Source organism: Zalophus californianus, chromosome 4 (genome assembly GCF_009762305.2).
Source record: "Zalophus californianus isolate mZalCal1 chromosome 4, mZalCal1.pri.v2, whole genome shotgun sequence".
Classification (NCBI taxonomy): Eukaryota; Metazoa; Chordata; class Mammalia; order Carnivora; family Otariidae; genus Zalophus; species Zalophus californianus.
The window spans coordinates 119,618,084-119,633,775 of NC_045598.1; the positions used below are offsets into that span (position 1 = coordinate 119,618,084).

General features: G+C 39.2%; 1 protein-coding gene across 6 annotated transcripts in view; it reads right to left on the reverse strand.

The window, feature by feature from the left end:
* The window catches only part of TOX (thymocyte selection associated high mobility group box), a 299,411-nt gene that overhangs the window by 23,446 nt on the left and 260,273 nt on the right, over positions 1–15,692 (reverse strand). For all 6 annotated transcript variants that reach the window (XM_027576497.2, XM_027576515.2, XM_027576487.2 and 3 more), the window contains one exon: positions 9,641–9,871. In XM_027576497.2, coding sequence (XP_027432298.1) covers positions 9,641–9,871 — 231 coding nt within the window. The remainder of the gene's footprint in view (positions 1–9,640; positions 9,872–15,692) is intronic.

Below are 15,692 nucleotides of genomic sequence, written 5' to 3' on the forward strand. Positions count from 1 at the left end.
ACCATTGTGTCATCTCTACTGAATATAAAACCAAAGAAACTTAAAACAAGTTTATTAGTAAAAAAGCCAATAAATTCCTTGGTTCGAGTACAAGAGTATTCTGAATTCACTGAGCTACTTATTGGAAGTCAAATTCAGATTCTTTGTTCGGGAATGCACACGTGAAAACAAACAAATGTCAGCCTACAACAAATGCCTTTGAATAGTATGGTCTGTGTGTATAGTAGATGCCTTGATTCAGCCCCAGTCAGAAACACAGAGCTCTCCTGCTTTTTATTGCTTTTTTTTTTTCTTGAGAGACAGATTGCTGTTTATAGTTTTCCCTTCAACCTCTTCTCCAAGACATGATTTACAAGTAATGATCTTAAGCTGACAATGTTTACATTTACTTTTAATACCTTAAAACTGTTTTTGAGAGGGTTTTCTCCCCACACAGAGAGAGAGATGCTATTCAGGACTTTGCAGCAAATATTTAGTAAGTATATCTTCGATGGTAATATGCATTTGTATACTCGAAATATTTCCAACATGTTTTTATTCATACGCTACTCCAAGTGACCCCCAGTCAGCTAAAGAGGGTTCATTTGACTTCCAAAGGCAAATATAACAGTCTTTGGCCTATAGCATTGACCAAAAGCATCGTTTTCTAAGTAACCATAAATAAGATGGTGTTGTCAGATGGCCTGATTAGAGCATCTGCCATCTTTCTTGCCTTTGGTTTCCACTGAAACAGCAACAGTGTTACTACAGGGCTGTGCCTTTGCTGGGCTCCCAGGAGTTAACATCACATAAAGTGTTAACTTTCCTGAAATTCGTTGATTAACAACCACTGGAGAAAGGTGGCTAACTCAATAGGTTTCGGGCTGGATATGTGCCCCCTTGTTTCACTCTGGGATCGATGTGGTTACAGGATACCTGACTAGCATTCAGAGTGCCCTGTTTTCTAGAAATGGCTCCCTATTGCCTATTGATGATTGGCTATGTGGGATCATCACAAAAGTGCCTACATACCACTTTAGAAAAGAGTAAACTCATCATGTCATATTATGTGGATCGATGGGTCCGCTCTTTCCTGCATAGCTGCAGATGTTCAGAAGGAGGATTCAAAGGGTGGTCACTTCAGGAGGTATATTTCTGTAATTGCGGTTAAAGGGGAGTAGCCCAGAGTGAAATTAAAATCTGAGGTGGTTTCCCTGATGGTAATTTAGAACTTTCACCTTTGAGAACTACCTAATGGCTCCTGTATTATATACCCTGTATGTCTTTCTCATGCTACCTTCTAAGATTGCACATGGATGCTTTCTGAATTCTATAGTTGATGGATATGTCCAAAGAGGGCAAGAACTCAAATGTTTGAGAGAGTGATAAAACCATGTTAAGAATTCCACATACAGGTGAAGTGGGAAACCCTGACTTTAGAACAGCTATTTAAAAACCATCAGTAAAGAGTTCCTCAAAAATGTTTCAAAGCCTCAAATCACGGATGGAGAAGGTCTCCTACTTACAGAAACCGAAGATGACGCTGATGGTGTTTGGCTAGGAACAAGCTCAGCAATGATCAAACCTTCTAACCTAGAAGGATGGGTCTGATTTATGTCAAAGTTAAGTTTGGGAAAGAAACGGTCTCTCTCCCTCAGGGAAACACAAATATTTTAAAGATATGTGGTTCATACAGTAAATATTAGTACTCGGCCAAGCTACAAAATGGCTTCCAAATGGTCTACAGCTGTTTGAAATAAAGTGCAAAGTTGGCCAGATGAGGATTTAAAAATCATAATACATCATTTATCATTTTCCCCAGCTCATCCAAACACTTTTGAATTCATCCTGTCCTAACTTAGTTATATGCTGTGCTTTGTTATCCTAAGAAAGCTACCATATCCTATCTAAGGACTGCATCTTAGTGGTTAAACTAAAACATATATAATGGCTAATCAAAAACATATGTAGATCGACATCAAATAGCAATTCTAGAGAATCCAAATCCTGTTCATATAATCTAGTGATTCACTGAATCATTTTGGAAATGCACTAAATACCAGCATGGACACATGTTTTTCTAGGCTGTTAATCCCTAATTAAAATCAGCAGTTCAATATCAGTGAATATGATAAACTCAAACAGAAAAAAAGGCTAATATAATCTGTCATTTTCCTTTTCTACTTTCTGCTTCTTCCCCAAACAAACAATCCATCTAACTCATACAAAAAAGGAAAATCTTATAAATACCATTTAATTCCTTCTTCCTTCCTTCTTTTCTGCTCTGGCCCTTAGTTAATCTCTATAGTTGTAGTTTATTTCAACCAAGTCTTTGCAGTAATAATAAGAAAAAAAAAACGTATAATTCTTCCAATTCTGTATTCTATTCAAACACTATAAAAAAAACCTAAAAGGCATTTTTCCTTTTGGTTGACTTCAAGCGTAGGGTTTTTTTTTTTTTTTTGTCCCTACTACAAGTTCTTATTTATAGAAAATGCTTAGAAGTACAGTTATGTATAAGAAATAATAATTTAATCACAATTCCCTGCTATATCCTTTAGAAATTAACGTTTGCAGCTTCTTTCAATGCTGTTATTATTTAGGACAGCTAGAGCAAATGCATCTGTATTTTATATAGAACGTAGTACTTAAATGTGGTTAAATTTCCATCATGTGTAACTTGCTCAGCGTTTTCTTAAGCATCCCGCAGCTCAAAGACATTTATAAAGTGGTATTCAGAGGACTGAAAATATTATACGATGTGACAAAAATCTTGCTATCAATTCTTTTGCTGACCATCTGATCCCTCCAAATGGTCGACACAATAATGGTGCAACCTGCTTATGGAAGGGTAGGCAAGCTCTTTGTCTGAAAAAAAAAAAAAAGGCTACAAAATATATGTGTTGATTTATTAAATGAGGGTGGCTGGAAGCATGATGTCATTCAATCACGCTTAACAATATATTGGGTGCCCACTCTGAGCCGAATGTGATGGGAGAAACTGAAGTTACAGAATCAAAAAAGGCATTAAAAACATGCCTCTGTTGTGTGCCTTTTGTGTGTGTGGCAGGCTCTACCTCTATCTACAGTTTTTAATTCTTTCAACAAGAAGGTTGCAATGGTATCAGTACTCTCATTTTACAGATAAGAAAACATAGACTAAAATGGATAGTTATTTTACCCAATATCCTGCAACACATAGAGCAAAACCATGTGGTGAACCATCCGGTATCCTAGATTCACCTTGGTTGACTCAATGGCTCCTCCTAGCTGCAGGAAAACTCCCCTTGATGAGTCTCTCTGACACCCACCAGCACCGTCTACAGATGAAGCCCAGCAAACAGGGCCACGCTTGGTACATAGTAGGTGCTCAGGAAATACGTGCGATTGAGTGTAGAGTCTCGAGGGCCAGATTTCTCCTTTTGTGAGTATAAGCATGGGCGCGCAGCGTGCACGATGAAGTTCTGAATTGCGTCTCCTACGTTAAAATGCACACCAGTGGAAATAGAGGATTGGGTATATAGATAAACAACCCATCCGCTTCAAATATTTCCACCGATAATACATAAAGCACAACTGGCTTGAAGGAGTATTTTCTTCAAATTCTCTCTCCATCAGTGTCATGGAAACTTGCAAGTGAAATGTCTGCTTCCACTGTATATGAGCCTAAGATATTTCCACATGTGTCCTACACTGGTTTACGTCCGCATGCAATAATCCCATTACGCGCCAACAGTTCTATGGATACATCCATACCTGCATTTTGGAACTGAAAAAGCCTCACCATTTCATCTTAAAAAATTATTAAAATTAATTCCTCAGTTGCACATTTTTAGGAATTAAACTTTTCTTATATTCTACAGTTTATACATGAACCATTGTTTCACATTTTTCACTCCCGGTTGGAAAAAAAAAAAAAAAGGAAACACACATACTGTTCATAAGGAAATGGCTAAGATAAACACATGTGTGAATGTTACAGTGCAACAGGATTTTAGTTAACCTTAAGTATTGTTGACGTAAAATCCAAATTTTATCGGAAGATAAGGAGGGGGGATCCCTGGCCGCACTCCTCTAGTGGGTGTTTGAGCACCAATGAGGAGTAAATGATTTGATTCCATGGGCTCAGAGGATTTGTCAGCTGCCTCATAAGTATAATTCTGGCTCTTCATATCCCTGCTGCTTCTAATTTAGCAGGACAGGCTCATAATTGAAGCAAATTAACTATTTACACTTGCCACTTCTACCCAGGGAAGAGGACACAGCAGCAGGAAAGAATGAGTAGGAAATTACATTCTTGCCACTTGTGTCAGATCTGCCCTTATATAAACACATTAACAGTAATTTCATGAGGCGTCAAACATAGGAATAAATACTGAGGGATAAAATAATGAGGTGTTGCTATTGAGCTGAGCTGCTATGGCTAACTAATATCCTTGGATATGAATTATGCATCCTGAAAGAAGGCATATGTTACAGTATTCAAACAGTTTCGCTGCAAGTGAGATCTGCTCATTAGGCTCTGGATCTGGAGGTAAATCTACTCTCCTCCTCCATGCACGACAGGATGAACGTTTACAAAAATATACTCCCCCGGCACCGTGGGCTGCCGTTTCTCCTGAATATACTCAAACTCCGAACAGGCCTTCCACTCCATTTTTAGCATAACAGCGTGTTTATTTAGCTCTTTGGCTGAAGCTTTAAAGCCATTTAATGTAATGTAAACAAGAACATTTTGTTTGTAATTTGCTAAATGTATTACAGCCCAACTGTGTCTCCACTTGGGAACTTAAGGTTCATTTAGTAATTTACATCTGGTTCTGATTTAAGGTGACTTTCCTTTTCCACTTAAGAGCTGCCTTTCCGTGGCTAAAAAGGACCCGAGAACCCTTTTATAGTTCCTTGGACCAATCCCTTCGGCTTCAAAGCTGGATGGACTCTTTAATTTAGTAGGGTTTGATTTGTTCGCTATTGTCACTGTGGACCCGGATCTTATACTTCAGTGACCAGAATCAGAGAATTCAGAAATAATGGGGATAGACAAGAAATTTAGCTGAAACCTCATAAAAAAAGATGCTGAGGGTTGCTGAAACTCCAAGGAGCCTAATATAAAGGGCGTGATATTGTTAAGTTATTATTTTTCACTCTCTGTAGGTTCCAGTCAGTGCAAGATAAGTAGCAAAGACCAACATCACAGCAATACTTAAAGTTTTATTTCCCTTTCTCCATCTAGTGCCTTCTGAACGACTTAGTATGCTTCTGCAGTGGGCTCTCCATTGTCTTACGATTCATTAGCATTTAAAACCTCTGGTTGGAATCCCAAACACAATCCTCCTTCCCTTCCAGATTCAGCACCAACTTCCAAAGTATTAAAACGGGGAGATCTCTGATATGTGAAGTTTGTTCAGTGGCTTTGGTAGGAATGATTCCTAAGGGAGGTCTCGTGTTCCTGGAGGATTTTTATCGCTTCTTTCAGCTTCCTTTTAGTTTTTCTTCTTTGAGAGATTCTTCACAGAAACCAAAGTACATACAATTGCTCCCTCACCATGGACTGTGAAAAGAAAGATCTGCCCTTCTGCAGTGGCTTCTCATTCCCGCCTATCCTCCACAATGAGGAAGCATGTGATATAAACACACAGCAGCTCTATTAGTCATGTGCCCTCTGGCTGTCAAGAAAGCATTCAATTGTAATCTCACTAATGGCTGTTTTTCCTTAAATATTGTAATTTTCAGAGCCCCTAATAAATCATCAATAATTTTGTCCATTTTCCCCCGGTTTGTGTTTATATTTGTAGCTGTTCATAATTGTGGGCTATTATGACAACAGGATTTTTGAAACAATTGTGGCACGTGAAATCCTAGCTTCTACCCGAACCAGCTGCCTACACAATGCCAATGACATCACGTGGGGGATCTCGGAACACGCCTAAATTTTGGAGTTTAATGGTCTGCCTCTAATCTGCTCCAGCAACATTCCTTTGAAAATACATGGCAGGATGTGCGCTCCCAAATTTGAATATTAAATGAGGGGAAAATACAATTAATTTAAGTTCGAAACAGAGATCCTATATTATATTGGCACAATGAGTCAACATAAAGGGAAAGAACAGGTGGTAATACACCATCATAACACTTTGGGATATTTTGCTAAAATTCTCTTGATGCATTCTAGGCAGGCATGTTCGCGATTGCTGGCAATTCTTGCAAACTGTGGGAGAAACACAGCCACCGAGCAGCTGAGCTGCGGCCCATCTGATGCAGTATGCTCCCCTTTGTAAGCACAGTGTCTGATTTCATTCATTTGACCCTCTCTCTGCTTGTCCCCGGTATGGGCCTGCATCCTCTGTGTGGAATGGACCATACTTTTTCGCATAATCTTCGGCCTCACTGTCTTTAGTAAGCAAGATCATCTTGTAAGAGGGAAGGATGAGCTAGGTTGAACCCCCGCTAAGTCAAAGGAGCATAAAGCATGGGGACAAGCCACTTTAGAGTGACTCACCCTGCTCCCAATACCTCGATTTGGTAATGGTGCTCCATCTTTAAAATATTAATTTTTTTTAATAAGAGAAAAAGATGGTTATGTTTATTAAGGTATTTTCCCAAACAATCTTGGCATAACTTTTTAACACCTGGGTTCTGATCATGAAATTGCTTTGTAGTATACAATGAGTTCTACAGGCCAATTGTTAGAGAATTTCATCGTTCATTTGTAAAACAAATTCTTTCCCCAGACCCCAACTGTTTCTGTTAAGACAGAACCTAAAGGAAAAAAAAAAAAAAAAAAAAAAGACAGAACCTAAAGGTAGACTCATTATGAGTTACTTAGTAAATTGGAAATAAAATGCACAAGAGAAAGAGGAAAAACATTTGTCATCACACGTATACAGTTAGAAATCCTTAAATGTTACATCATAACTATGATCCTCTCTGCATTAGAAAGGCTCAGCCCCAATTTGAGAGGCGGTATGGGAGACTGGGGGTAATTTTCCTTTTTAACATGACAGTTGAGAACAGTGAATCTCATATTCTTTGGGTCTGTAAATACTTTATATGGTCACACAAAAAGAATGTGGAATATTATCTTAATGTTTCCCCTCTTGCTGTAATAAAAATAAACGGCCTTATTATAATAGAATTAGTGGGAACGACCTGCAGCTCTATATTTGCTGCCTTGAGGAACTACCTGATTTTCATCATATGAATATTATCCTTTCCACCGGAGACATGGGTGTAGACGCTGACTTTTAACGTCGATAATGTGAAGGACCGATCCTGGGCTAAGGAAGGCCTTTGTACACCTCCCCCTTTTAAACCACTGGTCTTAAAACCACACCGGTTTCTCTAGTGAATGTGGGAAATCATTAGGAAACGGTATCTGGGGTCAGGGAGATAGAGAAGAGCAGTCAGACGAGTGACAGCACAGGCTACTGATGTTTCGTGGAATAAAACTGTTGGAAAAGTGGAAGCTAAAGGAGCAACACATGAGCCTTGGAACACCACACCCAGCTTAGTTGCTGAGTCTTGGGTAGAGGGGAGGGCTGAGTCTTCAGAGGGGAATCACTATGTCCTCTGATGAACGAGACTTGCTGCACATAACCCCTAGGGAGAGAAATCACTTTCTGAATGTCTTCTCTGGGAAATTTTATCTCACCAAGCAAAAGAGTTTATAGCATTGAAGCCTTGTGCCTAACTAAGAATACACACAGTAGTGACTAAAGTAGAGAGAGGGGTATGTCCTGGTGTGTGGCATCAGGGGCGGAACCGGGAGGCATTATGGTTATGAAATCTGGAACAAGGATAAGGTTGAGATTCCTGGTCTATACGCAGCTAGTTTCTCATTCAGTAACGCTCTACTGAGTGGAAGAGTGAAGTTACTGTAGAATCCCACCATGAATGTCCAGCATCAACTGGGGACCACACCTCAGCTTTGGGAGTGTGAGAGCAAACTGATCTGTGGTAGGGCAGAAATCGGCTCTGAAATCCTGAAACAACTATATTAGGTTTTCAATAGAAGCACAAAACACAATGTCAACTACCTTATTACTAGTGAGATGGATATTTTAATTGAGTGCATAGAGAATGTTTCAGTGCTGTGTCTTCTGTCCTGGAGGATGACTCTTGCAACATGGCGCTCTACATGGTAGGCCTGTGCTTTCCTATGAAACGGCAATCTTGAAAGGGACGTAAGAAAATGTGTAGAGATTTCAGACTGTCAAAGGTAGCTTCGGCTTACAGAAAAGAAGGCTTGGGGAGAACTGGGGTGGGGGTTTGGGTTCTATGTTCCTTATTAACTCGTTCTACCATTTCCACCGTAATTGATTTCACAGAGTGATAAGTTCTAGTCACAGTAATTTCATGTAGCAGCCAAGTAATCTTAGACAAACCATTCAAGAGAATGAGGGAGTCTGTTTTGTTCTCTGCTAGATCTCTAGTGTCTAGAACAGTGCCTGGGGCACATAGAAAATGCTCAACAAACACTCGTTGAATGACATGAATAAAGCTAACTCTCTGGCTCTATTGCAAAATCTACAAAATTTAGATAAAAGTATCTATGAGTATTCAGCAGACCAAATGAAAGAAATCATGTGAAAGTGTTCTTAAAAGAGCAAGAAACTGTATACATTTAGATGTTGATCGATATTCACAATATAGAGGTCCTTCTAGATGTATATAGCTTTGAGACTTTGTTTCTTACATACTTCCCCGGACCTGATGAGGAAAGGTAAAGGTTTCTATCAAGAATCAGCTATGAGACTACTACATCATTTTACCATTTGGTATCCTGCAGCAGCTAAAGCTGCAACTGTGTAATCACTTTTGACTGTAACTTAGTGATGATGCTTGTCTATTTTTTTTTTCTTTTTGACAATGACATTCTAGATGGCGACAATGGCAATATGGTCCCCGGTTTAGAAATATGGATCAATATTGCTTCTTCATTGAGGTGGGCTATGTCTATGTACTGAAATCTTGGCTCTGTCTCCATGATTCCCATCCTCCTCAAGACGTTCTGGACTGCTTCTGCTGTGGCTGAGATGCAGAGTGCTCCACATGGCCCCCCTCAGCGTGGTCCTCACATCATGGCAATCCACACCAGAAGAAAATAACCAGGCATCTGGTCCCATTTAACACGGCCTAGAAATACGGTATCTGTGGGATTGAATAACGTGCTCCGGTGGTCTTTAGGGAACGGCTAAGGGTAGAAACCTTTAAATCTGAGGTTCATTTAACAAAGAGCAAAGAGGGTTTTGATGACCAAAGGGTAAATAGTAAGTGCTTAAAGAGAGGTGTGGACAGTTCTCAAAATACTGTCAGTATTTTTTTTTTTTTTTTTTTTTTTTTAGTCTTTATGATCACATTGGCCACATTAAGGAATGATGTCATCCTGGCTGGGACATGTCAAAGTCCTTCCAAAAGTAACTACAGTATATAAAACTTGAAACAAAGGAAACTAACAGGCTATTTATGAAGGAGCAATAAAGGAGTATAAAATTATGTGAAAGGCTCCCGAAGTCTGGTTCTGATGGGGCACATTCTCAGCCTTAGTTCTGGCATCAAAAAATTCACCCAAAGTCCTCCGAAGCCATTTTTTTTTTTTTTTTGAATGCCTACATGTTCTTAAAGTGTGTCAACTGCCACTCCTCTTGGCATTCTTTCTTACCTGTTTTTGCTCTTCTCCTAAACCATCCCACATCGAAGCCACAATTTTAGAGACTTCACCAAAGGTAGCATTTGGATTTTGGCCCTTGATGGCAGCCTGAGTATCACGAAAGAACAATGCGTAGGCAGACACAGGCTTCTGGGGCTCATTGGGGTCCTTCTTCTTCTTCTTTTTCGGGGTTTTTGGCTTTTTCCCCATGTCAGAGGCAGGTCGCTTCTCTCCACCATTGATCTGAAATAAAGATCAAATTAGAATTACCGAGGAACTGAGAAGATTTGGCAATGCAGCATATGGCTCCCCTTTGAGGCTTACACAGATATGCTTGCCCACACTCATCACACAAACCCAGACTTTACTGGGGGGGCACTTGGTGTTTCGTCAGTGTTGTTTTTCAAGCAAAACTAACTTTATATTTCCTGTACTTTTCATAGTTATCCTTCTTCTAGTCTAATTTACATAGCTTTAAAATAGTCTTATTGGTTCTTTTTATAATATTATTATACCGTTAAATATTATCCTTTGCCTGTCAACTTTTCAATTTTCTTGTTGGGGTTGCTGAATGACAAGCAGCATTGTAACTGTGACAGCAGCGGATTCCTTCTATTGTGTGAACATTCTAACTTGTTTTCTTCTGGGAAGTTTATCCTTTTCTTCCTAAGTATGATTTTAAAACCATGGTGGGTGACATGTCCAATAATAAAGTTGAGCAGCTTTTGATGTTGCATTTACGGTCTCTATAGAATGCTATTGGGAAAAGCTAGCAATGCTCATAACTTAGTGACTGACATAATCTAGGCAGATCAGTGCTGCTCAGTGGAACTTTCTGCCATGAGGGTAAAGTTCTATAATCTCCATTATTCAAAATGGTAGCCACTTGCCACATGTAACTAATGAGCACTTGAAATGTGGCTAGAATAAATAAGGAACAAAATTTAAAGTTTTATTTCATTTTAATTGCTTGAAATTTAAATTGTTACAAGTGGCTAGTGGCCTTCATATTGGAAAGTGCATCTCTGGAAACGAGGTTCCAGATTCTAGATGTTTCTAGAACAGCTTTATACTCAGTTTAAAAATTGATTCCATTTTCTCCATCATCCTCAAGTACGAATATTTGGATGCTTTTAATTGTTATTCTGATGCAAGTGGGAAAAGACACATTGAATGTTTTGAAAACATCTGCATTTGAATATTACCTTTGATATTAACTAATTATATGTGATGTCACTTCCCCTGTATAGAATGAGAGATTTTGGCTAGGATTTCTCTCTAGCTCTACAATTCTATGAATCTACTTGAGTAGCAAAGAGTGTTGACTCTGTTGGGATCTTCTCTTCATGCTGCTCCCAACATAAACGCACATGTGCATGATCTCCTGATGACGCTGCCATTATCAGGTGAGGTACTCTACCTTCACCTTCTGTTGCTGTTGCGTTTTTGCTCTCTAAAAACATATGTACAAACAATATGTATTTCATCCAGACAAACTGCTAGACAGGGGAGTTCGTGTAAAGCAGCTACCAGCAATGGAGAGCCAGCTTGATAGCCAGTGGATATGCCACCAGAGGATCTAGACTCATGCCCTCCTTTACTATTCTTTGGCTGTGTCACCTTGGGTGAATGATACAATTTCTCTGGGCCTCCATTTTCTCTGCAAACTAGTTGCAGTGTCATTTTTGTGATTACTGAGATGGTATATATTTATAGTTGTTTAAAACTTTAAAATGATATTCCAGTGTTAATCATGACGCAGTAGGAACTTAAAAACACAGACTGAAAGGAAAGAAATGACCTTAACATTAATTTGTGAAGCCATGTGGTCATAGTTTAAAAAATATGCTCCAAGAACCAAAGAGAGACAGCAAAAAAGCTACGTGAATTTTTGGGCTTTGTTTTTAGTGAGAAAGATAACTAAAAGATTATCATTTTGAAATTGTCTACTGAAGGAGATCAAATACCCCCCGTGGGGACAAGGATGCTTTGAACCTGGCAAACTAAGGGAGATTAACACTAGAGGATAACTTCCCCAGGATAGATCCGAGAGGTGATCCTGTTAAATCGTTGGTCCCGATGTAAATCTGTGAGAGGTCTAGCATGTTGGGACTGAGTTGATACTGGGCAAACTGGTGTTCACTCTAAACTAAACATGTGGGCAAGTATGACCTAGAACAGCAGCTCTCAAATATGGCTGCCCGTTAGAATCACCTGGACGCCTCTAAATAATATCCGGAAGTCCAGGCTTTATACTAATTAAGCAGAATGCCTATGAATAGGCCATAGCCTCAACTCTAGGGTCCTGATTGGTATTTAAATACTTGAGAGACAAAGCAAACAAAAAAGTAAACTTTCTCTTTGCTCCTGTAGGCTACACATAGCCATATCTTTCTTTCTTTCTTCTCTTCACAACCAAACTCCTCCAGGTGGTTGCGTGTGCTCGCTGAATGCAGTCTCTGCAACTCGCCTCAGTGTGCCTTCCCCATCACTTTGCTCTCAGTAAGGTCCCCCAGGGCCATTTTGCTAACCTCAATGGACTTTTCCATCTTCCCCTTACTTGATTTCTCTCTGTGAATGCCCTCTCTTCCAAGGGTTCCCTGACATCACAGTCTCTGGCTCTTATCCTCTCTTGCTGGCCTCTCTGTTTCCAGAATCATTTCTTGGCTCAGCCTCCTCCACCTGGCCATTCAACTGTAGCCTTCCTGATGTCTTTTGCTGTAAACTGTCTTCTCTTGGGAGTATGTACCTCTCATAAGTACACAGGGTTTCCATTATCTTTTGTGGGTGGATGACTGTCAAACTCATGTTGCCCTGCAATTTTGAACGCATTGAAACAACTGCTATTTGACGACTCTATTTGCAAGTCTTATTAAAGTATCTCAAACTCAGTCAAGTTTGTGTGATTCACTCGTAGAGTTCTGTATATTTCTTGATAGAACATATCAGACTTGTAATTAATTATATAATAATTTATATGTTAGATCTTCTCCCAACCCAGAGTGTAAGCACCGTTAGGGCAGGTCCACGTGTGATTTTGCTCACTAGCACTTCTCATGGTTCCTGACACATAGTAAGTGCTTAACATTTCCACGTGTGATTTTGCTCACTAGCACTTCTCATGGTTCCTGACACATAGTAAGTGCTTAACATTTGTTATAATAGTAATGAAAATAATAAAAATAATATAAAGCATAGAAAACATAAAACAATAATATAACTTAATGAATGAATCAAAGCATAAATGGTTTCTGTTACAGAAAATTAAACCACATGAATTTCCTTGAGAACTTTAGGACAATACGCAAATATGTGGTAAGACAGAAAACAGAATTTTTCTAAAATTTTTTTTAAAGCATTTGACATGTTAACAGTAATGTCTTTGGGTTACAGACTGAGTCTTTATGATTTTCTTCTTTGTATTTTTCATAAGATCCAAATTTTGTAAACATGACCATTGCTATATTCATAATAATAAATATTTATTAAAAAGAAAAATAGAAGTCAACAAAGTCTACAATGAATAATATTAAAAATAGAGGGAACATGATATTAGAGGTCATCAAGGATTGGAAATATTTAGAAATAGGGAACAAAGTGTAGGAAAATGAATGCTTCTCCATATGGAATATTACCTGGACTCATTTTAAATTTCAATTAAGAAATTAGCAAGCTGACATATCCAAATCTCTATGATTGCAGATTATATCAGTCTTTTTGGAAAATAATCAAATGTCAATCACAGAACTAAATCTCCCATGAGGCAATGTAAATGTACTTATTAAAAGATTTCCCCAAATTATGTAAATAATTTCCCACCTCCACCGTCCAAACCAGTCTTTGAATCACTGATCTCCATGCTACTTTCTTTTTTAAACTGTTATGTGGACAGTAGGGTGCAGGTTTTAGATTTGCTGAATGTGTGATGTTGTGCTGTAACAGACAGGAGAATTGTCCTCTGGTATCTGACAACACGGCCCTACTTTCTAAGGATGACCCAAGGAAGCAGGATAACCTGTGAGTACCAGTAAGAAGTTCTATCCAGGGTATTAAAACCACGAATTATCATGTTGAAGCAATGTATGACAGCCCTGTTGAGAACTCTAAACAATTCTCAGCAACCAATCCATTTTGTGGTCTGGAAGGTTTCCCTCTTTCCCGGCTTGTCCTGTAGGGTTAGCCAGATGTAGTCTTGCTCAACCTCCATGTTTTGTTTAGTAGAAGCAAGCATTTCATGAATTCTTCCTCCCATTTTCAAGGCTCAGGAGACGCCATTTATGCATTATGGAGTGTAACTCGGGGGCTTCAACTATCTATCTGATTGAGTAGCTGAGAGGCCCTACACTGTGAAGGTGGGGTGTTATCCCCTCAGTCTACCAGCCAGTCTCATGGCATTTCATCTGCTTTGTCTTCACTAGGCCTCAAAGCAAGAGCATATCGATACGTCTTCCTTTTATTTATTATTTTTTTTAAAGATTTTATTTATTTATTTGAGAGACAGAGAGAGCTAGAGAGCACAAATGCGGCAGAAGGAGAAGCAGGCTTCCCCAGAGCAGGGAATCTGATGCAGGGCTCAATCCCAGGACCCTGGGACCATGACCTAAGCCGAAGGCAGATGCTTAACTGACTGAGCCACCCAGGTACCTTCATAAGCTTTCCTTCTAAATACTCATGCTAACCTCCATTATCTGCAGCTCCAGAGGACCAAGCTAAAGGATACACACAAAATATTCATGTCTCAAGATTCCACACCTTTCCCTCAGTAATTAAAGGAGATCACTACTGATATATTCTTGGATCATGCATTTTGACCACTTATAGAATTGTCCCTATGGAACTGAACTGTAATTTAAACTAACACCCTGACTTTCACCACAGCTGACAGAGAGGAAAGAGCAAAACCAAAAACAATGTATGAAAGATCTCTATTTTTTTTAAAAATAAAATGTGCTTTGAAGGGAATCATTTATTATATTGCTCTGCATCTTTTGTATAAAGACTTAGTGGGTATGCACATCATCTTTGCTTTTAGGCTGCAATATAGGGGAATGAAAATTCCCTGTTGTGGTTTGTTATCTAATGCATCCGAGTAGCTGGGCAGTGCTATGTGAGGTTCAAGGGTGTCTGCCACACGAACCTCCTGATGTGTGGGAGTCTTATTTTTTATTTTGCATTTTTCTTGTGTTTCTGAGGGTACAGAAGTGAGCTGTTATTTTAGATTCCATGTAATGAACTTGGGGATTTGTAAGATCTGCTTTCTGGAGGTAGTTTCATCACATATTTAAAAAACACGTGATCACTGCTCATCTGCAAAGCCTCCTTGAAGAAAAAATGTTGTTATAATTTAGGTCCACTTACATGCCAGTAACAGATTGCATTTTGAAAGATACCTGGCTCTTCTGACCACCAGCTATTTGGGATGGACACAATGATGAATATGATTGTGGTGGAAAAATTAGCCAAATGGATTTGTAATAGGTCCCTGGACCTTAATTTTGAGGATTGTTTAGATCCTGAATTCCTATGTAGATGGATGAAAGCATATAATTCTACATCCTCATTTTCTAAGAGGCCCTGACTTCTAGAGTCTAGAGCAGCATTGTCTCATAGAAATTTCTGGAAAGATGGAAATATTCTCTGTGCTGTCTGAAAGGGGAGCCACTAGCCACATGTGGCTATAGAGCCACAACTGATAAAGTGTATTTTTTATTTATTCAATTTTAATTTTGTTAAATTTAAATGTACACAGTCACACGCATGCCCAGTGGCAACTCTATTGGACAGAACATTACTATGTACTGGGCATTGTTTAGAGTACAAGATTTCCTTTTTTTTTTAAATTTTATTTATTTGACAGAGAGAGACAGCTAGAGCAGGAACACAAGCAGGGGGCAGTGGGAGAGGGAGAAGCAGGCTCTCCGCTGAGCAGGGAGCCCGATGTGGGGCTCGATCCCAGGACCCTGGCATCATGACCTGAGCCAAAGGCAGATGCCTAATGACTGAGCCACCCAGGCGCCCCTAGAGTACAAGATTTCTGAAGTCACCAGGGTTTTAAGCCTGGAGA